Raw genomic sequence first — 26,303 nt, forward strand, 5'->3', positions numbered from 1 at the left:
CGGACACGGGGAGAACATGCAAACTCCACACAGAAAGGCCCTCGCCGGCCGCTGGGCTCGAACCCGGACCTTCTTGCTGTGAGGAGACAGCGCTAACCACTACACCACCGTGCCACCCTAAGTGAAATGTGAGTGTAGGAAATATATACCTTTTCACTGCGTTGTTTTTTGGAAACAAACAGCACTTTTTGGCGACTTTGTGACCTCTTTGGCTTTCCACAATACAGGGAGCCTTCTCCCAGTGTTTCATCTCCACTTTACTCACTGATTCATTCTCTCTCTCTCTCTCTCTCTCACACACACACACACAGACTCCGCATGTGTGTGAAACTGCAAATAAAGGGAAGTAAAGAGAGGTGGAATGTTCAGTGCAGAATTTCTGATGGATTTAAAGCTTTATTTGGGAAAGAACATGAACACACACACATAAGGATAAAGAGCTGCTTTTTCTGCTTTTCATCCTGAACAGGAACATGAACACAGGTGTTTCAGAGTTTTAGAGAAGCGGATGAAGGAGCAGGTGAGGATTTTATTCTGTTTCTTATCTGAGTAGCTTTAGAAAGAAAGTCTCGGGTTAACATGCTCTTCTCTTCCACTTCTGTGATGTGATGTAGATGCAGTGCTCTGATGTTTGCTTGTGTGTGTGTGGTTGCAGGACTGAACCAGATGTGAAAATGAACCAAACAGCTGGAGTAACAAACCCGTACAGGAGGAGAAGCTCCGCAGGAGGGAAGGTAAGTGTGTGATGAAGTGTGTGTGTGCAGTGTACACTCTGACTGTCCTCGCTGTGGAGTGGACATACTGATGGACAGGCTGATGGACACACTAATGGACAGGGGCTTCAAAGTTTGGGAGAATAGCAGGGTACAAATAATTTACAGCAGGGTGCAAAATGGTAAAATGTCTGCCAGCGGCAGACATAATGCACGCAAAGCGTGCAGGGATCTCATCTCATTATCTCAAGCCGCTTCATCCTTCTACAGGGTCGCAGGCAAGCTGGAGCCTATCCCAGCTGACTGCGGGCGAAAGGCGGGGTACACCCTGGACAAGTCGCCAGGTCATCACAGGGCTGACACATAGACACAGACAACCATTCACACTCACATTCACACCTACGGTCAATTTAGAGTCACCAGTTAACCTAACCTGCATGTCTTTGGACTGTGGGGGAAACCGGAGCACCCGGAGGAAACCCACGCGGACACGGGGAGAACATGCAAACTCCACACAGAAAGGCCCTCGCCGGCCACGGGGCTCGAACCCAGACCTTCTTGCTGTGAGGCGACAGCGCTAACCACTACACCACCGTGCCGCCCAGGGATAGGGATATATATATATATATAGATATAGACAGAGATATGCAAGTACGAATTTTTCATGGGGTGGGATGGTTTGGAACAGGCCATCTAAAAGTGGGATAACATTTACCCGGGACGGGTATTTGAGGCGGGTCGTCTAGCTTAAGCTTGATTAGCGTTGTTACGCACGCCAGTGTTTCCCACAGAAATTTTGGAGACTATGGGGGAGGCGCGGGGGTTGTTTAAAATTGAGTGATATGTTAAATATTAAGTTATTACTGAAAAACTATTGATTAAAAAAACAGACACTGAGAAATGGTCCTATAAACAACTTTCCCAATATAAAAGATTACCAGGACTACAAAAATGCAGAAAAATAGGCTTTACTTATCCAAATGCACCTGTTGGTTCAAAAGTTAAAGTGCAGAGAACCTCACAGCACAACATGAAGTTACCTTCAAATATAATATAAATGCCTCAGCTTTCATGGAAGAAAAAAAACTATTAATACTAGTACTGTGTGCAGGCAGTCTCTCCTGAAGACTAAATTAAACAATAATTATAAACTAATAAAATAAATGGCTCAGGCTTCATAGAAGAAAAAAAAACAATTTGAACAGAATCTCACAGTATGATGCTGAAGCTGCCTAAACAATGGAAAATAAAATACCATTTTGGCAAAAACGTTGGCATCCATTAATTTCTTGTATTAAGTAAAAAAATATGTTGCCAGATACTGCTGACGTTTTACAGCCCAAAATATGTTCAAAACCCGCCAAAATGCACTTAAAACCGCCCAAATTGGGCAGGAAAACGCGCAATCTGGCAACACAGGCGGCAGTAATGGCTGCACTCGTGTCGAGGATGTAAACACAATCTGGCAACACAGGCGGCAGTAATGGCTGCACTCGTGTCGAGGATGTAAACACAGTTGACGCGGCAACGGACATACATGACATAGTGGATGTAATTTACGTTCACAACTTTTTTTGCTGTCAGAAATATTTCATATTAAATTTTGTGACTCGACTGACAATAGCCGGCGGCATAACAAGCCATAGCCAGCGATTTGCCGCCGGTGACCGGCTACTTTTGAGACCGCTGATGGATAGACTGATAGACATGCTGATAGACACACTGATGGACACACTGATGGACAGGCTGATAGACACACTGATGGACACACTAATGGACAGGCTGATAGACACACTGATGGACACACTGATGGACAGGCTGATGGACACACTAATGGACAGGCTAATAGACACACTGATGGACACACTGATGGACAGGCTGATGGACACACTGATGGACAGGCTGATAGACACACTGATGGACACACTGATGGACAGGCTGATAGACACGCTGATGGACACACTGATGGTCAGGCTGATAGACACACTGATGGACAGGCTGATGGACAGACTGATGGACAGGCTGATGGATACGCTGATTGACAGACTGATGGACACTGACTCACACCACGTCCGTGTGGAAGCTCAGTATCTGTGTGAGGTGGAACGCAGTGCCAGAGTCTGGATCTCATGCTCCGAGTAACTGCATCTGTATTCAGAGTTCAATCGGAACTGGGTCTTTTTCTTTCTTTCTGAATATTTTTCTTTCTTTCTTTCTGAATCCTCTCTCTTTCTTTCTGAAGCCTCTTTCTCTCTCTCTCCCTTCCTTTCTGGAATTCTGAATCTTTTTCTTTCTTTCTTTCTTTCTGAATCCCCTCTCTCACTTTCTTTCCTTCTCTTTCTGAAATCCTGACTCTCTCTCTCTTTCTCTCTCTCCCTGTTTCTTAAAGGGGCATATTATGAAAAACTCACTTTTTTTTTAGTGAATATACATATATTTGGGGGTCTGGACCCTACCCAGTGCAGGAAGAGTTTTATTGGTCTCACTGTCACGAGACAATGCAGTGATTCATTGAGGTGAAAAACGTGACGCTACACAATTTCGATGGTTCATTCATGGTGTTGTAATATTATTCTTCTATTCAGGATGATTTTGTGCCCTTGGAAATATTTTGCTCATAAACTCATCAGGAGCTCTGCTTTTAGGCACTGACTAAATATCTATAGTACTGCCCCTCATCTGAGTGTCTCCACCCATGGCTTCAGAGAACTACTTTCATGAAAGTGCGCCTTTTTTCTTGCAAACACCAGACCCGCTGCCATTATGTTGAAGCGAGCTACAGGTAACAATTTTACGTAGTAACTATGTACTTACAACGTAGTGGTTTGGTAGAGGTTACGTAGAAACTACCATAAAGTTACGTAGAGAAATTATGTACCCAAACCTTATGGGCACCTTCCCACTACCCTATGGGGACCTTCCCACTATACTATGGATACTTTCACACTGATATGGGCACTTTCTCACCACCTTACATTTTCACATCCTTTCTACTACCTTACAAAACCCGAGTAATATTGTGCAGAACACATGGAAGAAGCAACAATATTTTGCATAGTCGGTGCATTTATTCTAACAAAACAAATAGCTGCATCAAGCCAGGTTAGGTTAGAAATGTGAACAATAACCATGTGTACTAGTACGCTTGACAATCATAACAGATCATGCGTTGTAGTTTTATATATATATATATATATATATATATATATATATATATATATATATATATGCCCTGTGATGACCTGGCGACTTGTCCAGGGTGTACCCCGCCTTTCGCCCGTAGTCAGCTGGGATAGGCTCCAGCTTGCCTGCGACCCTGTGGAGGGATAAAGCGGCTAGAGATAATGAGATGAGATGAATGAGATATATATATATATTCTGTGGGAGGAGCACAGAAGACGGCAGGCCAGAACTGAGTTTTGTAACTCTTTATTTTTACACTTTTCAGTGGTCTCTCATATACACACACACAGACACGCACACAATCAGGTGTCTCGTTGGGGAGAGAGCTCTCCTCTGCTCTCGCTCTCTCCTTAAATAGGGCGCAGTCACTGGGGAAGACACACAAACACACGTTAATCAACATCAGGTGCAGTGATTCTGCCACTTACCTTCCCTGACTCCACCCTCTGGTCACAGACCGACGCTTGACCACGCCCCCGCTGCCACATACCCCCACCGCCCGACTCAGGCCGGGCGGCTGTCCAGCCTGCAGCCAACTCCCCCCCCCCTTGATGGGAGAGGAAGTCCGCCACGACCATCTGTGCCCCCGGCCTGTGGATCACCTTGAAGTTAAAGGGTTGGAGTGCCAGATACCAACGGGTGATCCGCGCGTTGGCATCCTTCATGCGGTGGAGCCACTGGAGGGGCGTGTGGCCCGAACAGAGGGTGAAAGGGCGTCCCAGCAGGTAGTAACAGAGGGCGAGGACCGCCCACTTGATTGCTAGGCACTCTTTTTCAATGGTGCTGTAGCGCTCCTCACGCACCGACAGCTTCCTACTGATGTACAGCACTGGGCGGTCCTCCCCCTCCCCCTCCTGGGACAAAACAGCCCACAGCCCTCTGTCGGACGCATCTGTCTGTAATATAAAGGGGAGAGAAAAGTCAAGGGAGTGTAACAGTGGCCCCCCACACAGTACAGCCTTCACCTCAGAAAAAGCCCGCTGGCATTGCTCCGTCCACTGGACCGGATCTGGTGCCCCCTTTTTAGTCAGATCAGTCAGTGGGCTGGTGATGTCCGAATAATTAGGTATAAACCTACGATAGTAGCCAGCCAGCCCCAGGAACTGTCTCACCCCCTTTTTGGTCTTGGGCCTCGGGCAGGCCACAATTGCTGCTGTCTTGTTAATTTGGGGACGCACCTGCCCGTTGCCCAAGTGGAAGCCCAGATACTGTACTTCCACCCGCCCAATCGCACACTTCTTTGGGTTGGCTGTGAGACCCGCTCGCCTCAGCGACCTAAAGACGGCCCTCAGATGTTGTAGGTGCCGCGGCCAGTCATTACTATAGATAATGATGTCATCTAAGTATGCGGCCGCATAGGTGGCGTGGGGGTGGAGGACCCTATCCATCAACCTCTGGAACGTAGCGGGCACCCCAAACAGCCCAAAAGGAAATGTGACAAACTGGTGTAAGCCAAACGGTGTGGAAAAGGCCGTTTTTTTCTCGGGATAATGGAGTCAAGGGGATCTGCCAATAACCCTTTGTCAAATCCAGTGTCGAGTAAAAGCGAGTCGTGCCTAGTTGATCGAGCAACTCATCAATATGAGGCATTGGGTACGCGTCGAATTTAGACACCGCGTTCACTTTTCTATAGTCTACACAGAACCGGACCGACCCGTCGGCCTTGGGTACCAAGACCACCGGGCTGCTCCAGTCACTGTGGGACTCCTCGACGATGCCCATTTCGAGCATGGCCTCTAGTTCTTCCCGAACCACTTTTTTCTTGTGTTCGGGTAGCCGGTAAGGGCGGCTGCGCACTACCACCCCCGGGGGCGTCTCAATGTGGTGCTCTATGAGGTCGGTGCGGCCGGGCAGGGGCGAGAACACGTCTGAAAATTCGGTCTGCAACTGGGCAACCTCCGCGAGTTGGGTCGGGGAGAGGTGGTCTCCACAGGGGACCGGAGAGGTACGCGATGCCAATGTTCCCTTTGGAACCTCCGGCCCCAGCTCCGCCTTCTCCGGAACCACCGACACCAACGCCACGGGGACCTCCTCGTTCCAGAGTTTGAGTAGATTGAGGTGGTAAATCTGTAGCGCCCCACCCCTGTCCGTTTGCCTCACCTCATAGTCGACATCCCCGACTCGCCGTGTGACCTCAAAGGGTCCTTGCCACTTGGCGATTAATTTGGAGCTCGATGTGGGCAACAGTACGAGTACTTTGTCTCCCGGTGTGAACTCCCTAAGGTGCGTACCCTTGTCGTACAGGTGGGTTTGCCGTTCTTGAGCCTGCCGCAAATTTTCCTGGGTAAGGTGGGTGTATGGAGTTTTGTGCGCAGGTGAATAACGTATTGAATCTCATTTTTACTTGGTGAAGGTCCCTCCTCCCAGTTTTCTCGCAGCACGTCTAAAATGCCTCGTGGCTTACGCCCATATAACAATTCGAACGGGGAGAACCCCGTGGAGGCTTGTGGGACCTCTTGTACTGCAAACAAGGGTTCGAGCCATTTATCCTGATTATGTGCGTCCTCGCTTACGAATTTCTTAATTATATTTTTGAGGGTGCGATTGAATCGTTTGACTAAACCATCCATTTGTGGGTGATAAACACTGGTGCGGATCGGCTTAATACCTAATAACCCATACAGTTCGTTCAGTGTTCGTGACATAAACGAGGTGCTTTGATCAGTCAGAATCTCTTTGGGGATTCCAACTCAGGAGATAACGCGGAAGAGCGCTTCTGCAATACTGTGTGCTGAGATATTGCGGAGAGGCACTGCTTCCGGGTATCGCGTTGCATAGTCCACTAGAACTAATATAAAGCGGTACCCTCGTGTTGACCAATCTAATGGCCCGACGAGATCCATCCCAATCCTTTCGAACGGGGTCTCGATTAATGGGAGAGGGCGCAAAGGCGCTTTTGGAATGGCCGCTGGATTTACTAACTGGCATTCGCGGCATGCTGTACACCACTTACGGACATCGCCGCAAATTCCTGGCCAATAGAACCAGGCCATTATTCGGGCTAGTGTCTTATCCTGCCCTAAGTGTCCAGCCATGGGATTAAAGTGAGCCGCCTGGAATACCAATTCCCGACGGTTTTTTGGAATCGAAAGCTGCGTGATTTGTTCTTTAGTCTGAGTGTCCTGCGTCACTCGGTATAATCTATCCTTCATAATTGAGAAGTAGGGGAAGGATGGGGTGGCGTTTGGCTGCAGCGTTTGACCATCGATTACTCTCACTTGTTCAAACGCATGCCACAGACTCTTGTCTCGCGACTGCTCTAATGGAAAATCTGCAAGGGATTCCCCAATAGAAGGAGGAGGAGCCTGCGGCTCCTCACTCTGACACAGAGATGACGTAGACGGCTCTGTGACAGCTGCTCCCGCCAATGTGACACCGGGACCTCCCCCTGCGGAACTATGGCAGGCCCCACTCTTCACTAAATGACTCATTAATTCCCCAAATCCCAGCCAATCAGTCCCCAAAATTATCGAGTGGGTAAGGCGAGGATTAACCGCCGCCTTTACTCTAAATTTTTTCCCCTTGAAAAAGAATGGGGACCGACACTAAAGGGTAGTGTGAACATCCCCGTGCACACACAACACCTTCACCAATTGTGCTCCCCCCAATGCCTCGTTTTGCACCAGGCTTTGGTGGATTGAGGTCTGATTACAGCCAGAGTCCACCAACGCCTGATATGTATCCCCTTGGACACTCACCAGTATGCGATACACTCTGGCCCGATCGAGGGCGGCTCCTGGCGTGTCGGGGATCCGAACCACCACGCCCACCTCCATTACCGAGCACTCCCCGCAGCACCAGCAAACCGGCCCGGGCTTCCTCTCTGCACTGGTGCTCTGGGGCTCACTCACCTGAGGGTGGGGAGAGACAGACACAGAAGGGAGAAACGGGAGGGCACCGCGGGTGCGGCAGGCCGGCTGGAGTGGTGCCGGTCCCCGCCTCCGCGGTGGGGGAACAGGGCGAGGATGAGACACAGGAGGAGAGAGAGAGAGAGGAGAGGGAAGAGGTTGTCTGCTGTCCTGGCATTGGGACAGCCGCCAAATGGTCCTCCGCCAGCTCGATGGCCTGATCCAGTGATGCCGGGCAGTGGCACTGGACCCACTCTGTGGTTCCTGCTGGTAGGCGAGCAATGAACTGCTCCAGTACCACCTTATCGATGATTCCCTCGGCATCACGGTTGTCGGCCCTCAACCACCGCCAGCAGGCGTCCCGGAGTTGCTGGCCAAACGCGAACGGCCGGCTGACTTCCTCCAAGCGCAAAGCGCGGAAGCACTGTTGCTGCTGTTCAGGGGTGCACCCCACACACTGGAGGATGGCCCGGCGAAGGTCCGCGTAGACCAGCCAGCAGTCAGCGGGGAGCTGTAGCGCGGCCAGCTGCGCCTCGCCCATTAGCAGGGGGAGGAGGCGTGCCGCGCGCTGTTCCACTGGCCGGCCCGAGGTCTCTGCTACCTGCTCGAAGAGCGTGAGGAAGGCCTCGGGGTTGTCCTGCGGGCCCATCTTTGTTAGGGTGAGGGGGGAAGGGCCCGCGGCGGTGGAGGTGGTGGACCCTGCCGACGCGAGGAGGTGCCGGAATGCCTGTCGATCTTCCTGCTGTGCCAACACCAGGGCCTCGAACCATTGCTCTTGCTCCTTCCGGAGGGCGACTAGCGCCTGGTGCTGGCTCTGCTAGGCCGTGGCGAGGGTGTGGACCAGGTCGGCGAAAGAGGAGGACTCCATGGGGCTGTTCTTCTTCTGCGCTCCACGTCCTGAGTTTCAGCACCACTGTGGCAATTTGTAGGAGTGGGAGGAGCACAGAAGACAGCAGGCCAGAACTGAGTTTCGTAACTCTATTTTTACACTTTTCAGTGGTCTCTCATACACACACACACACACACACACACACACACACACACACACAGAGACATGCACACACACACACATCAGGTGTCTCATTGGGGAGAGAGCTCTCTCTGCTCTTGCTCTCTCCTTAAATAGGGCGCGGTCACTGGGGAAGACACACAAACACACGTAAATCAACATCAGGTGCAGTGATTTTGCCACTTATCTTCCCTGACTCCGCCCTCCGGTCACAGACCGACGCTTGACCACGCCCCCACTGCCACAATATATAAACTGTATGTACTAGTACAATTGATAATCATAACAGGTCATGTGTTGTAGTTTCACAGGATGAAATAGAAGATTAATACATGCATTACCTGAATGAAATGTAATCATGAATATGCAAAAGAACTTAAAGGTATTATTCTGCACTTTTATGATATTACATTACACTAAAATGGCATAAAAACCTACAGAGACTGACTGCAATATTTACACACATGCCAGCCATTATTTTTGTTCTGGCTCTAGAAAATATTTAATGGTGAACCAGTATTCAATACTAGAAATTCTAGCAGTGAAAGAGCTAACAGCTGTCTCAGGTTTCCGAATCAGATGAATGGTGGGTTGGTACAGTAGTTCTCTCCTTAGTTGTTGCAGCCACAGCAGCGCAAGCCTGCAAATATAATTATAATCAATGATAAATTGGGAAATCCTTGTTTACCATTATATGGTCAGATTAAGTGATGTATGTACACATGAAATATTTGCAAGAGGTAAGCACCTACAGATAGTTCTGCACAATTTCATCTATGTGCATCAGAACCTTTCTCTGATAATATATAAAAACACATAAAAAGGAAATGGTTAGTGTCATGGGCCACATAAAAACGAGTGAGCATTATGCATTTATGAATTAAAGACATACATTTAAAAAATGGTTGGCTTTTATGATAAAATACCACACATAAGTAATATTATTAGTACTGGATGTCACTACACAGATATTCAGACTGACAGATTACAAATGTAAGTTATTTGTTCAAGTAGTGTTTCTATCTTTTCATAAAATGTGTACGCTAGCATGTCTCTTTTGTAAGTAAGAATAGAACTCACTGTCTGATATGGTATTTTGCCATGGATCTGTACTCCTCGGCCTGAATAGCTCTTCAGGGTCCTCTGTATCTGAGACAAATTTGCAAACCAGTTAATATCTTGCAGAACGAATGGAATTGATTAAGCTAATGGTAAGATTTTACTGTTTGTTTTTAATGAATGTAATATGCAAACCTTGGAGATGAAAAAGAGATAAAAAGAAATTCCACCTAAGTGAATTTTTCTATAGATTGCATAATAAATGTATGGAAGCCAAGAGAGGCCCTTCATATCATCTGCAGATGAGCAGCTATGTTCTTTTTGGAGAGCAGTGGCTTTCTCCTTGCAACCCTGCCATGCACACCATTGTTGTTCAGTGTTCTCCTGATGGTGGACTCATGAACATTAACATTAGCCAATGTGAGAGAGGCCTTCAGTTGCTTAGAAGTTACCCTGGGGTCCTTTGTGACCTTGCCGACTATTACAGACCTTGCTCTTGGAGTGATCTTTGTTGGTCGACCACTCCTGGGGAGGGTAACAATGGTCTTGAATTTCCTCCATTTGTACACAATCTGTCTGACTGTGGATTGGTGGAGTCCAAACTCTTTAGAGATGAATATATTACGTTCATTATGTCTTCTTCTTAAATCAAAATAATTAGTTTTTCTTTTGTTTCAGACATGTAAAAGCTTTTTACCTTTACCTGACATGTTTCGACGGTGTAACTTCCGTCTTCATCATGAAGACGGAAGTTACACCGTCGAAACATGTCAGGTAAAGGTAAAAAGCTTTTACATGTCTGAAACAAAAGAAAAACTAATTATTTTGCTCTTTAGAGATGGTTTTGTAACCTTTTCCAGCCTGATGAGCATCAACAACGCTTTTTCTGAGGTCCTCAGGAATCTTCTTTGATCCTGCCATGATACACTTCCACAAACGTGTTGTGAAGATCAGCCTTTATAGATCACTGTTCTTTAAATAAAACAGGGTGCCCACTCACACCTGATTGTCATCCCATTGATTGAAAACACCTGACTCTAATTTCACCTTCAAATTAACCGCTAATCCTAGAGGTTCACATACTTTTGCCACTCAGAGATATGTAATATTGGATAATTTTCCTCAATAAATAAATGACCAAGTATAATATTTTTGTCTCATTTGTTTAACTGGGTTCTCTTTATCTACTTTTTGGACTTGTGTGAAAATCTGATTATGTTTTAAGTCATATTTATGCAGGAATATAGAAAGTTCTAAAGGGTTCACAAACTTTCAAGCACCACTGTATGTTGTGTGTGAGTCTATTTTTCCATTTGTCTTTTTCAATGAGGTACTCTAGAATCAGTGGTGAGGTCAAAGTGGGGTCTGGGGACCCCCAGGGGTCTGTGAAGCATAGCCAGGGGGTCCATGATTTCTTTCTTTCTTTCTTAAAATTTTGTTACACTGGTGAAAATCACACCACCACATTATCAGTTATTATATTTAGGGGTCCAAGCAGAAAAGTCAGCTCAGATCTAATGTGTTCTATCAGTGGAAATTTCAGGAAAAGAAAGGCTTCAAAAATATAATTTAAATTAATTTTCATGAAACAAATCTACACTGTAAGCAATTTATTTTACAGTTTAAGGGGTCCCTGGTGCTATCATACTACATTTAGCAGAAACAGAGATCAGTACCACTTAGGCCGAATCCCATTTCACCCCTTGGACCAACCCCTTGGCCCTTCCCCTCCATTTTGCGCGTTCACGTGAAGGGGTAGGGGTATCCCAATCCCAGTTAACGCGGAGGGGTAGGGGAAGGGGGAGGGCTTCTGTACCCCTCCAAACGGAGATTTTCCTGGAGCTGACTCCGAACGAAGGGGTTTGAGTGATTTCCCACAATGCCATGCGGATTTCAGCGAGATTTCATGCGGATTTCAGAAAGATGGCGGTTCCCGCGGCGAAAGATTGTCATAAATGTATTTTCTCCATTATTTACGTGTTTTAAGTTGTTATCCAGAGGAAACACGCCGCTTGATTCGCTTTCGAGCTGAGAATGAGCAGCGATTTCTGAAATCCAAGCTGCTGCTAAAAAGCTTTGGGAGTGAGTATTGTTTTCGGTTGCTTTACTGCGTACGTTTTGTTCTGTTATTCTCGCTTTTATTGTTTACATGAGTGTTCTGACACCTCATTCTGTCGGATGTGGTGCACGAAGTGCCAAAGATATCCCATTCAGTGGTGTTAGTTAACAAATCACACCCTGCCAGCAGAGATTTCTGGCTCTGACTGTAGCGGCTGGTCGCAGCCAATGACGCATTTGGTCGCGTTTTGCTAACGTAAACGCTGACGGAGGTACACAATGACGTATGCGATCGTTGAAGGGCTATCCCAATACGTAAGGGTTGAATTTCAAGCCCTATCCCTTGTAGCTCAGTTTCAAGGGGAAGGGCCAAGGGGAAGGCGGAGGGGTAGAAATTAGAATTGGGATTGGGCCTTAGTCTACCTTCAGGGCCTGGTTAGTACTTGGACAGGAGACTGCCTGGAAAGATCAGGTCATGACACAGGCATTTAGTAGGCACTCTTATCCAGAGCTATATACAACATACCCAGAGCAGCCTGGGAAGCTGTTGGGGGTTAGGCACCTTCCTCAAGGGCACTTCAGCTGGCCCAGGGAATCAAACCAACAACCTTTTAGTCCCAAGCCTGCTTCTCTAACCATCAGGCCATGGCTTCCCAAAAAGTTCAAGAACTACTGCTTTAGATACTTTGTCAAGACAGGCTGTTATATGGTGTTATTACAGAACTGGCTCTTCATGTTGTCTTCTGTTATTACGAGGTTTGCTCACTGGACAGGAAATTGGTAACATGATATGGTTAGCCCTGTAAGCACCACTCCCTCACTCCTCCTCTGGGCTCAAATCTCAAACCGCGCCTATGTTTTTTTTTAGTTGGAACCCAGTCCCCGATATCGTCATCTCTACACTACTCCCTGTACACTAACAGATACACCTTCTATTCCTCTCTGTATTTATATCAGTTCAGAACACATTATCTGATCAAAAAATTAATATTCGGTTATGCTCCTAATCTCGATCTGCTTTCTGTTATGGATGTTGATCTGTGATACATGGATTAGCTGTAAAAACAAAGAGATTGTGATCATATCCACCTGCTGTGGTGCTCACATGTTACAGAGCAACAGGAAGTACAGCAGATACAGATCTGTAGTGGTGTTTCTACTGCTGTGTGTGAGCTGTATCCCTGTGGTGTGTGCGAATAGTTCTATATTTTCCTTATGTACATTTAGATTTAAACCAGAAGTAGACGTGGTCTAAACCAGACGTGCTTTCTGTATTTCTGAATTAATTTAATCTCCCTATTCTTTGAAGTATTTATAACACTACAAAAAAAAAACGCTCTTCCCAAGAGGGGGTTCAGTCAGATTTCAACTGATTTTATTTTATAAGCTGTGGCACTCACGCACCACTAGAGGTCTCTGTTGATACGTACAACCTGATGTTCTACTTCTTGAAACACAGTACTGTTTTGGGCCTTTTCCACTACCCTTTTTCAGCTCACTTCAGCCCAACACGGCTCGCGTTTCGACTACCTCAGAGCAGCACGACTGAGCTCACTTCAGCCTTACTCAGCACCCAAAACTCGCACGGTTTTGGAGTGGGGCTGAAGTGAGCCCAACCGAGCCGAGTGGGGCTAGGGGCGTGAGGAGACACTCCCCTGTGCACTGATTGGTGAGGAGGAGTGTCCTCACATGCCCACACACGCCCCGCGAGCACGCTGGGATCTGTAAACACCGTAAACCCGGAAGAAGAAGAATTACGACAAAGAAGAAGAAGACAACAAGCCACAGCACCAAGACCAGCAACACTAACGACTCCATGTCCTCCATGTTTATTGTTTACTATCCGGGTCGTGAGACTACCGCTTAAAAGGTCACTGATGTCACTGTTTGCGCCGCCTAACGACATCACGTGACATCCACCCACTTTCACTAACTCCACCCAATGTGTCCACCCACTTCCAGCCAGCACGGTTCAGCGCGGTTGTAGTCGAAATGCAACCCCAACAGCCCCACTCAGCTCGACTCAGCCCAACTCAGCACCGCATGGCTCAGCCCAACTCAGCCGCGTTGGTAGTGGAAAAGCCCCATTTGTCTTTCGTCTTCTACAACGGTATACTGTAACGATCCAGATTTCTGTGAAGCTGCTTATATTGTTGGATTTAATACGCAATTGAAGGTTGTTTTGACCGTGTTCGACTCTCTGTGTCCTAGGAATTGCATGATTATTCATTTTTATTACATAGTTGACCAGTAATTCATGAAACATCTTTCACAAGCAAAAACCGCTTCTGTTTTTAGACTAAAGGCTGATAAACAACAGCAAAGAACACCTCAAACCAGACTTCCCAAAATCACAGGCTACAAATTTTAGGCTACACTTGTAACAAAAAAATCTACATATAATATCATACAGCAATGTTTAACAGTTATTCTATGAAATTGAGTCGTACATGAGCTGATAGCCAACGAGGCGCATAGCACAGAGCTGGCTATAATCCGTGTGCGACGAGATTCAAATATCTGAGGTTCAAATATCGTGCTCTGAGTCCGAATTACGTGAGAGAATCCAAGATTGTGACATCACTTACACACCACATGTCTTACCGAGGCCGAGATCTAGTGGATACATCGCTTTTAAATTGTTGTAAAGTAAAAATAAGCCTGATCATTGAAGCAATGAACACACACACACAAATAGTGAGCGGACACATACTCAGCCTTTGAGAAGCTGTTTTACTGCCTGTAAAAGCTCCATCATGGGCGACTCACTATCCCCCCCCCCCAATTATTTTTTTCCTTGTATTTTTATGTGATATGCTTTTGTTTGTTTTTATTCACTGAGAAAAGTGATCTTTTGACACATATTGTGACACATAATATTTTTGATCCATTTATTGTTACATTTAATGTTGTCGAACATCTGTGAGACAAGCTATTTAACAGTTATTCCACGAAATCAAGTCAACAAAGAATATCGTATCAAGCCATTAAAGAATGGAACAATCTAAGTGACGATATCAAATTGTGCTCCAAGATTTCTGATTTTAAATCTAAATTTTCCTGAACTTTGTTATTGCATATGATTATATTTTACATTATTACATTTTTACTAATTTTCTTCAAGTTTTTCATATTTTTTGCTTTATAATTCTAGCTTTTTATTAACTTGTTCCAACTGAATAGTAATTTACTTTACTTATGTAAATTGTAATTGGTTTTACAGGACCTTCTTGAAAATCACTTTGGTGAAGAAGCATCCTGTCAAAATACCATTAAATAAATAAAAAAGTCGTACATGAGCTGATAGCTGACGAGGCGCGTAGCACCAACTTGTCTATTATCCATTTAGGATGAGATTGAGTAGAATAACTGTTTTATTCTATCCACATTCACTGGATTTTGAGAAACAGAGCATTTTTATTTTTATTTTTTGCAAATTCGATAAATAAAAATTTTATACAAAACGTCTGACAAAACAATTCCCGCTTAGAATGTAAACAAACTGGTGAAATGACAGGAGCAATTTGTGAAAAATGTGATAATAATAATAATAATAATAATTCTTGAAAAATAAAAAAAGATACATTCTTACCATCAAATACTTTCATTCCATATTTTGTTGCTTTTTTTTTTTTGGGTTTTGCTTTCAAGTAGAGTTTTTATTTCGTCCTCGGTTGGTTCAGTAACACTTGTCACCATTTTGTTTTTCTCTACTCACGGTATATGAGCTAGTAGTAGAGTAGCCAATCAGAGCACACGGTTGCTCATATCCAGTGAATGTGGATCGAATAATTAAAAATATACCACTTCAAAAAAGCACTCTTGGATATGACTGCACAGCATTGAAGCTTGTGCCCATCACCGGAGCCCTCCTTATGGTGTAATGAGCAGCCATTCTTGGATGAAGGACATGTCAACAGGATATGGGAGATTTTGCATCCATGTTCAACTCCAGCCTTCGTAGCATCTGGAAATGAGTCAGGATCAGGGACTTTGAGCTGGCATGTGCTGCTGATCTGACTCTACTCTGGCTGAGGGGGGTTGGATAGCGATGTGCATAAAAATGACCGCAGAAGAAAGAAGACATTCCTTCAGATTGGTTTGGGCAATTCCATGTAAATGTCAACCTCACCATGCAAAAATAAAGCAACATGTAATACATCAAAACCACTCCCAGAGATATCACCTAGGCCTGTATTTTACAGATGTGAATAAGTTGAACCAATTTGTAACCAACCTAATATGTCACTGTCAGTCTTTCTTTCTTATAATGTAAAACCCAAGCTAAAATCAACTTTGATCATGTACAATTCTATATTATTGCCACAAGCCACAGAAATGTATGCTAAAATCCACAAAACAGCAAAACAATAGCCATCCTAAATATTATTTAAGAACTTTGATAGTTTTAGCTGATATTTAGAGAGTTTTTCAAAGGGTTATGGTGGTTAAATTGCTGATTTTCTAAACATATGCCATGTCTATTTCAGACGCGTCACATCCATAACGGAATTTCGTCACATCCATAACGCTGACTTTTCCTTCCGAAACTCTGCATGAAATACAAAATATTTTAAACAAAGATTTTTTAATATTCACCTTGGACCCCTCTATCAAATGGATATCTCCATTTCGACATTAGGTTTACAATTTCACAGAGTTTGATAAAAATGTACAGTCACCCAAGAAAAGTGATACTTTTTCGGTCACATCCATAACGCATCTTTTATTGGCATTTTCTGGCATGCCCTAGATGTACTATGGGAATTGTTCTTGTTCTATCACTTCTCCAGTATGGTACAGCCTTAAAATATGCAACACCTGTTTAAATACTGGGAGACAATAAAACATGCACTGGGTCATTTGTTGCCATTCTGAGTTCAAGTGTCACGTCCATAACGCTGGAATTGCTCGTTTAAAAAACGCATGGGCACATTTACTCTGAATACAAAAGTGACATTGAAGTGGTCACGGTGCATGTCCTATTATTATTATACCAACACAAAGGCTGTACAATATAACAAAACAAAGACAATAGTGCACAGACAGTGAATACAAGATGTGTAATGAACCAAGGGAAGAGGTAGATTTTTAAACTGCAAATTAAATCCTTAAAGCTAGACGGCCTTTCAAGTTCATAAAATCGGTGAAATTTAGTTCCCTCTGAAATGTGGTCATTGTGAGAGATGTTTATTTCTGTAATATCTCACAAAATATCAGGCCATTCTGTGGCTGGGAAGTTATTTAATTTGAAGGGATTCCCGAGCAAATAATGTGCATGAAATCACTCGCTTCACGCAATCAAGCAGAGGAAGTCCGTGTGCGCATGTGCAGGATTACCTTCTTCTTCTTTTGGGTTTTATGGCAGCTGGCACCCTTACGAAAATTAGCCATAGTTTTACTATGAAAACTAACCATGGTTTTACCATGGTTTATAGTTAGTCATGGTTTTCATGGTTTTTTTTGGGTAACCATGAAAACCATGGTTCATGACTATGGTTTAACCATGATTTAACCATGGTTTCACTATGGTAAATATTAATGTATCTGGGCTGTTAATCGAGATCCTTCTCTACAGCATTGACTGTTGGATGAAAGCATGGTAATACTACAGTTAGTGCATCCTTTTAAAAACCATACTATCCCTTTTTAAACTAATTTCATAGTTACTATGACCTATTACACATACAACTATGATGCTACCACAGCTACTGCAGTACTATGGATAAACCACAGTAATGCTATGGTTGGTTCATAGTACTTAGAATCACCATGAAATACCATAGTAGAACCATGGTTACTACCATGGATGAACCATAGTAATACTATGGTTGGTTCATAGTACTTAGAATAACCATGAGATACCATGGTAGAATCATGGTTACTACATAAAAACCATAGTATAACCATGGTTACTACATAAAACCATGGTAAAACCATAGTAAACCATGGTAGATTTTCGTAAGGGCATCCACAGTGTTGCATTACTGCCATCGACATGTTTACCTTTGACCATGCACTGACTGTTCCATCATTCTGTCGCTAAACGAACAGTTTGGTCCTGCGTTTCCTTTCCTTCGTATATAACATAACGTCTTTTCTTCTTGCGTTCTGTTACTGTAGTCGCTCTTTCACGTTTCATTCGCACACTCACGTCCTCCATTTTTCTCTCCTGTTTCAAATTTGTATCCCACAATGCCTTGCGCGAACAGGGAAAGCCCACCACGTGATGCATGACGTAGTATCTTGAATTGGGTCATGGTGAAGCAGGAAAAAATAGCTGAGAATTTAGGGCCACATGGCCTTAAATTCATTAATTGTTCTATTTTAAAAAACTAATGAAATTGGAAGTCTGTGATTCAAATTCAGTAGCTTTCGGTCCACTAAACAAAAATAACTGAGTGTCGGGGAAAATTCTTTTTATGACCTACACTTGAAAAATCTGAAAGGCAGTCTACTTTTAAGTGATTTATACAGTATCACTGATTTGTAGTGTATACGCCATACCACTCAAAAGTTAATACACCCCTACTCATTCATAGGTTTTTTTTTTGTATTACCATTTTCTACACTGCAGAATAATACTGAAGACACCAAAACTCTGAAACAACATATAGAACACACGGAACTGTGACATAAAAAAAGTATTAAAAGATATTTGATTCTTCAAAATAGCCACCATTTATCCCCCCTCCCTTTTCCCTCTCCCCCTCGAATGACAGACCGTATGAGAAATAAAAAATTAGAACAACAGAGATAATAGAAATAAAAGAGTAATGACAAAAAAAGCCAAAAGCAGGAAAGATCAACCAAAAACGGATTTAAAAAAAAAGACCCTTGTAATACTTACACAGTGATCGTAATGCAAGAGGACAGCAAGAGACAGTTCAAAACCCCATCATCCCCTAGCCACTGGCAGTCCATATGGCATTTTACTCTGGTATACAAGCCCTAGCTTTGTCCCAATGCTTCATCAAAAAAAAAAAGCCGAGTCTGGGTTTTGTTTTGATAATATCTTCATAAAATATCACCAAACTAACTGCTGTTGTATGAGAGACTAGCATCGCTCCATTGCTTTTTATTGTCTATTTGTTATTCTTGCAGCTCAGGATAGACAGACACGGCCAGAACAATCTTCTCTTATCTTTTCTTGGTTGCCAATGTGACAAGTCCCACCCATGTGATTGGTTGCCTGAAAAGGAGTGACAGTAATGCCACCAGTGCCTTTCTGAAAAGTTCAGAGGTTTTCAACTGGAAGATCTTGGAGCGGCTGCATAAAAATTGGGAACAACTGAAAAAAGACACTGGTGTTCAGAAAAATAAAATGATATGTGGACACTCAAAAAAAAGAGACTTGTCCCAGTGTAGTCTTAAGGCCAATTTATGCTGACAACCCAGTCCTCGCAGATAGCGTCGCAGACAGTGTCCTCCCCCCCACCTTCGCAGACGCTCTGCGCGCACCTCCCCAAAATTGTGACCACCGCAGAAGCCTCGCAGACAGCGCCGCAGACAAGAGGGCTCTGATTGGTCCACTCTACATCCGCTGAACACGCACTTCCGCTTCCCTACTTTCCTGGTTTGGTTTGTTTTCACGACCGGCATTTTTAAAAACACGAGCGAAGATGGAGCAGCATGAAGAGCGGTTGATTGAGGAAGTACGTACATCTATACGACTCCAGTTCTAGTCATTATAAAAAAAAAAGGTTCTAGTCATTATAAGTAACCGGAGGATAAACACTCCACTAACCACACCCACCAACTACTCCTAGCGACTTCGCGCCCCCTTGCGTTGTGCCGGTGAATAACATCGCGCACGCCTATTACTCCCCACTCAACGATAAATTACAATTGTCTGCGAAAAGCTATCTGCGAAAGCCTTGTCGCAAGAGCATGCAGAGGCCTTTACTATACACAATATACAGTTGATAGACGTCATCTGCTTTCCTTACTGTCTGCCTTGCTGTTTTTTCCATCACAGCAAAGATAACTATAATAGTTAAATTGTCTATGCAACTCCTAGTGTGTCCTGCTCTCTATATGTATGTGTGTATTATGCTCTGGACATTGTATCTGTTGTAGATGTAGAGAACGGTGTGTTTATGTGATCATTTCAGATGCAACATTCTTCCTCCTGAGAATCTGACAGTCATTATGATTTCAGTCCACATAATATGCAGGGGGTGGCATGGTAGTGTAGTGTAGTGTTTAGCACTGTTGCCTCACAGCAAGATGGCCCGGGTTCGAGCCCTGTGGCTGGCAAGGGCCTTTCTGTGTGGAGTTTGCATGTTCTCCATGTGGGTTTTCCCCCAAAGACATACAGGTTAGGTTAACTGGTGACTCTAAATTGACCATGGGTGTCTATGTGTCAGCCCTGTGATGACCTGGCAACTTGTCCAGGGTGTACCCCGCCTTTCGCCTGTAGTCAGCTGCAATAAGCTCCAGCTTGCCTGTGACCCTGTAGAAGGATAAAGCAGCTAGAGATAATGAGATGAAATGATATACAGGGCCCTTGATGATTATTGGCCTCTTGATAAAGATTAGCAAAAAGGGTTAGAACAAATCCACCTTTAGAAGTCGCTTCATCTCACACTGAAAAAATGAGAAAAATCCAACCTTTAATTGAAATTTATTCAGAGAAAAACAAATCCCTCATCAAGATATAATTATTTTCAACATAAACACCTGCCACTATTATGGTGGTTTTGGAGACTTGGAAACCCCAAGATTTTAGTTTTTCTTGTAATTCACCAACAGTGATCCTTGGGGGATTTTTTGCCTCTCCTACCCTCCTCCTCAATGGATGTGGGGGCAAAATAAACTCGGCTCCTCTTCCAGGTGAGTTTGTAACAGTTCCAGTTGGTGTCCACTTTTTTATTTTTGGTTGGATATCCAAAGGTTGGATATTTCTTTTTTTTTCCAGCATGAGATGAAGTTCGGGCGGCACGGTGGTGTAGTGGTTAGTGCTGTCGCCTCACAACAAGAAGGTCCTGGGTTCAAGCCCTGTGGCCGGCGAGGGCCTTTCTGTGCGGAGTTTGCATGTTCTCCGCGTGGGTTTCCTCTGGGTACTCCGGTTTCCCCCACAGTCCAAAGACATGCAGGTTAGGTTAACTGGTGACTCTAAATTGACCGTGAGTGTGACTGGTTGTCTGTGTCTATGTGTCAGCCCTGTGATGACCTGGCGACTTGTCCAGGGTGTACCCCGCCTTTCGCCCGTAGTCAGCTGGGATAGGCTCCAGCTTGCCTGTGACCCTGTAGAAGGATAAAGCGGCATGAGATGAGATGAAGTTTTTCCAACCCTTTTTAATAACCTTTACAAGGAGGTGCAATAATCATGCTAATAGAGTGAGGGATTCTGTCTGAGGGTTTGATGGACGTGCCAACTCCAGGTGTATTTTTGAGCTGAGGTCTAAAACTATGCAAACAAGAATGTGAAGTAAAACCAGACTGAACTTTTCTGACAACGTTTTTAACATTACTGAATGTCTGCACATCATCGAGACATCATGGAGACTATCAGGAGCTCCAGTGTTTTAAAATGAGGAGTGTGTTAATGTTCGAATGATGTTGTGCTGTGTCTTTTCACTTTCCTTAGGCAAGTAAACAAAGTATGGTCTCTGACAGTGGATTGCATCATGATTACCGTGGAAAAAGTGAGAAGCTCACTGAGTGTGTAAAAGCAGGAAGAGGAACGTTAATGCCTGGCGATGTTTTCTGTGGCATTAATGTGACCTGCGTGTGGTGGAATGTTTTGATGGGACAAATATCCTCATAAGGGTAGGAATATAATATGAGAAAAATCTGCTTTTTAAAATTACAAATACAATAAATGCTAAAATTATAAAGATCGAAAATATTTATTTCAGCAACGAGACCACAAAATTAAAGGCAGACTGGGCAAGTGTTTGAGTTTGGTGCAGAACCGGCAAAGTATTTCAACAGAGCGAACATAAAAGAAGATTCTGTAGCCGAGACGAGAACGGTCTGAGGAAGAAGCCTAGCTTTATGTGAGAGACTGTATTTTTTGAGACTGTCAGAACAGCCATACATGTCAACCTATACGGAATGTCCGTATTTTATACGGATTTGATTCAATAAACATAGTATACGGGCGTATAAATAAAGTTATACGGATTCTTTAAAAAAAACTTAAATATTTATTTAGAGCTATAATCAATTCCCACGATGATAAAAGAACGCATAACATTTACAAACGTACTGTACACCACAGACAGACAGTAAAGAGTCTTATGAAATCGCGCGTTATCTTGTGGTAGCGAGACTTCGTTACACTTTTGATCATGCGCACACCGCACTGCGAGAATCCCGCCAACAGTGAAGTCATAGACGCCGGCTTCTGCGTAGAATCATACGTCATCCTCGCCCGAGAATAAAGATGCCTCATTCATGTGCTGCGTTTAACTGTACCAACAGGTTTACCATCCAAACGAGATCACATGGGATTACCTTTCACAGGTGAGACTGGAAAAATACTTTTCATTGTATTTGGTCATTATAACGTAATTTTACGAACAGATTTTCGTGACTTTGTGGCTAATATGAAGTCTCGCGCATAATAGCCGCTCGGTGAAACCTGTCTCCAAACAACGAAGTATTTCCTTCGTAACTATGCTGATAACACTTTGTGTTTTTGTCAAACATTGGAGCTTTGTATTCATTCGGAAGGTTTATTGTTATTAATATTGAATAAAAAGTAACTGGGATATATCATTGTTGAGTATCATTCAAATTTTAGGTAAATTATTTTAATTTGCATCTTATACGGATTTTATAAGGGAAATACGGATTTTGGAGGTTGGAAGTCTTAGGTCTTAGGTTGGAAGTCAGACGAGAACGGTCTGAGGAAGAAGCCTAGCTTTATGTGAGAGACTGTATTTTTTGAGGCCGTCAGGCCAGTGCCCCAGTGGCCTAATGGATAAGGCACTGGCCTCCTAAGCTAGGGACTGTGGGTTCAAGTCCCATCTGGGGTGTGAGGTTAGCAGAGTGGCGCAGCGGGAGCGTGCTGGGCCCATAACCCAGAGGTCGATGGATCGAAACCATCCTCTGCTAGCTCTGGGTACTTTTCTGCCAACCTTTTCCATGAGACAGGTTCCAGGCCCACAGCCAATGAGAAGGCACCGGAAGCGCGCTGGGCCCTAGATCCCAGATATCGAAAACGTGCACTGCTCTCCCTAGCCAGATTTCTTCCCAAAATTCCCACCAGAGGCAACAAACTACATGTATCTAGCTTAGTATGAATTTAGTCGCTGAAGGCAGCTCATTGGCCCACCGTTGCCTGACCTCGAAAATTGTCCATGAGGAGGCCTGATTTTCCGTGCTAAGTCACTACTTTAGCATCGATCAGTGTCTTTGTAGCACGCGCACAAGCACATAGACATTACGGGAATAAAATAAGGTCCGCCCCACAGTACCAGTTGTTGTCACAGTGTGTTGCTCCTGTCTAAGACTCACAATGCAGGGCTGCTTTGGTATCAAAGATCCTGGCAAGGGAATGTCAGAGTCGATTTCATGGTTTTCTAACATCTTTCCACATTTTGTTCCAAAGCACAAGACGTAAAACGTAATAAAGCAAGTGCCCTGAACTGTATATTCATTCATTTTCTGTACCCGTGAGCTATGTCGGGGGAACCCCAGACACATTCACACCTCTGGGCTATAGATAGTTTTCACATGACGTCACAGGGATTCCCTGGTGGCGGCCATCTTGTAGGGCAAGCTTACCGTACGGGTCACTGAGCACACATTGTAACGCGCGAGTTACATTTATTTATATATTATTTACATTTATAGTTACATTATTACTATTTAAAGCTAGCAATGGTGCACACCTGTTGTATTCACGGATGTCGTAATAGGTCAGATGATGACGTCAAGCGGAGCTTTTATGGAATTCCCACTGTACGGGAGCACGAAGGCGAGCAAACAAAGAAACTCAGAATACAAAGGAGAAATCTATGGCTTGCAAGAATCAACCGCAAGGATTTTCAGCCTTCCAAACACAGCAAAGTCTGCTCCGATCATTTTATAAGTGGTAAGTTGTTTAAATAAACAATCAGTTGTGTAACAAGCCTACATACCAGTTAATTATATTACAAAGTTTATACTGACATGGTACCGTAATACCACTAATGGATGTCAAAATTGTCTTAAATCAACTCGATATTATACACACATATATTTATATGCAGTGTTGAGAGCTCTAAAACTCCAATATGTACATACCTTGGCTGTAATTAGGACATGGCTCTCACTTGTTTTTGGTGGACTTCACGGACCCAGCCACAGACAAAATAATTGTATGACTCCAGTGACTTGTATGCTTTGAGGTCGTCAAGTGTGTAGGCGCTTTTAGTATTCACGAAATAGTTCACACTATCAGGGTACGATATGGATGGCAGCCCTGCATAGTCACTTGAAAATGCTTCTTTGTCCACTTCGTAGGGGTCAATTCCCCCAATCAAGGACAGTTTGGCTGCATACCGTTGTCGTGAGATGTCGTCCAGTGTATCCATATACTTCCGTTTGCTTGATTTTGCCGACATTGATCTTTATTTTAGAAAACTGACTATATAACTTAATAAATTTGTCTGAGATAACGTAGCCGGTAGTGGCGATGGTCCGTTTTGTTTGCCCTGCAAGATGGCGGCTGGGGGGTGTTCCCCGGAATGCCGTGACGTCAGTGAAAACTATCTATTCGGAGCTGCCACTTGAGCTAATCACATGTCCTTGGCCATGGAGGAGGAGCCCAGAGCATCCAGTGGAAACCCTAACAGGGGCGAGGAGAACATGCAAACTCCAGACATAAAGGCTGCTGGTCACCCACTAGGCTCAAGCCCAGAGCCTGCTTGCTGTGAGGTGACACTGCTAACCAGTGCAACATCATGCAGCCTATGTAAATTCTGTACAAAGCTGTGTTTTTCCGTGTAAAATGGCCTGGTTGTCAGCATGCACGCCTCCAAAAAAAGTCGACATACTGAAGTCGGGGTAAAATGTTTTGTATGCAATTTATGATTGAAAGGAGGATGTGCCGACCTTAAAGGCAGACTTGGCAAGTGTTTGAGTTTGGTGCAGACCCGGCAAAGTATTTCAACTGAGCGAACATAAAAGAAGATTCTGTAGCCGAGACGAGAACGGTCTGCGGAAGAAGCCTAGCTTTATGTGAGAGACTGTATTTTTTGAGGCCGTCAGGACAGCGCCCCAGTGGCCTAATGGATAAGGCACTGGCCTCCTAAGCCAGGGACTGTGGGTTCGAGTCCCATCTGGGGTGTGAGGTTAGCAGAGTGGCACAGCGCGAGCGTGCTGGGCCCATAACCCAGAGGTCGATGGATCGAAACCATCCTCTGCTAGCTCTGGGTACTTTTCCGCCAACCTTTTCCATGAGACAGGTTCCAGGCCCACAGCCAATGAGAAGGCACCGGAAGTGCGCTGGGCCCTAGATCCCAGAGATCGAAAACGTGCGCTGCTCTCCCTAGCCAGATTTCTTCCCAAAATTCCCACCAGAGGCAACAAACTACATGTATCTAGCTTAGTATGAATTTAGTCGCTGAAGGCAGCTCATTGGCCCACCGTTGCCTGACCTCGAAAATTGTCCATGAGGAGGCCTGATTTTCCGTGCTAAGTCACTACTTTAGCATCGATCAGTGTCTTTGTAGCACGCGCACAAGCACATAGACATTACGGGAATGAAATAAGGTCCGCCCCACAGTACCAGTTGTTGTCACAGCGTGTTGCTCCTGTCTAAGACTCACAATGCAGGGCTGCTTTGGTATCAAAGATCCTGGCAAGGGAATGTCAGAGTCGATTTCATGGTTTTCTAACATCTTTCCACATGTTGTTCCAAAGCACAAGACGTAAAAGGTAATAAAGCAAGTGCCCTGAACTGAATATAGTGGTGCTTGAAAGTTTGTGAACCCTTTAGAATTTTCGATATTTCTGCATAAATATGACCTAAAACATCATCAGATTTTCACACAAGCCCTAAAAGTAGATAAAGAGAACCCAGTTAAACAAATGAGACAAAAATATGATACTTGGTCATTTATTTATTGAGGAAAATGATCCAATATTACATATCTGTGAGTGGCAAAAGTATGTGAACCTTTGCTTTTAGTATCTGGTGTGACCCCCTTGTGCAGCAATAACTGCAACTAAACATTTCTGGTAACTGTTGATCAGTCCTGCACACGGGCTTGGAGGAATTTTAGCCCATTCCTCCGTACAGAACAGCTTCAGCTCTGGGATGTTGGTGGGTTTCCTCCCATGAACTGCTCGCTTCAGGTCCTTCCACAACATTTCGATTGGATTAAGGTCAGGACTTTGACTTGGCCATTCCAAAACATTAACTTTATTCTTCTTTAACCATTCTTTGGGAGAACAACTTGTGTGCTTAGGGTTGTTGTCTTGCTGCATGACCCA

At 44.3% G+C, this 26,303-nt stretch overlaps 1 protein-coding gene and 2 non-coding genes across 3 annotated transcripts in view; all 3 read left to right on the plus strand.

The window, feature by feature from the left end:
• Positions 1 to 437: 437 nt before the first annotated feature.
• dpp6a (dipeptidyl-peptidase 6a) overlaps positions 438 to 26,303 on the plus strand; it is a 301,791-nt gene continuing 275,925 nt past the window's right edge. The window contains exons 1-2 of the mRNA XM_060922571.1: positions 438 to 520; positions 656 to 734. Of these exons, the coding sequence (XP_060778554.1) occupies positions 675 to 734 (60 nt within the window). The 5' untranslated portion in view covers positions 438 to 520; positions 656 to 674. The remainder of the gene's footprint in view (positions 521 to 655; positions 735 to 26,303) is intronic.
• Positions 22,786 to 22,858, plus strand: trnar-ccu (transfer RNA arginine (anticodon CCU)). The gene has a single exon. It is a non-coding gene; the product is annotated as a tRNA-Arg (tRNA).
• Positions 25,083 to 25,155, plus strand: trnar-ccu (transfer RNA arginine (anticodon CCU)). The gene has a single exon. It is a non-coding gene; the product is annotated as a tRNA-Arg (tRNA).

The sequence above is a fragment of the Neoarius graeffei genome, chromosome 5 (assembly GCF_027579695.1).
Source record: "Neoarius graeffei isolate fNeoGra1 chromosome 5, fNeoGra1.pri, whole genome shotgun sequence".
Lineage (NCBI taxonomy): Eukaryota > Metazoa > Chordata > Actinopteri > Siluriformes > Ariidae > Neoarius > Neoarius graeffei.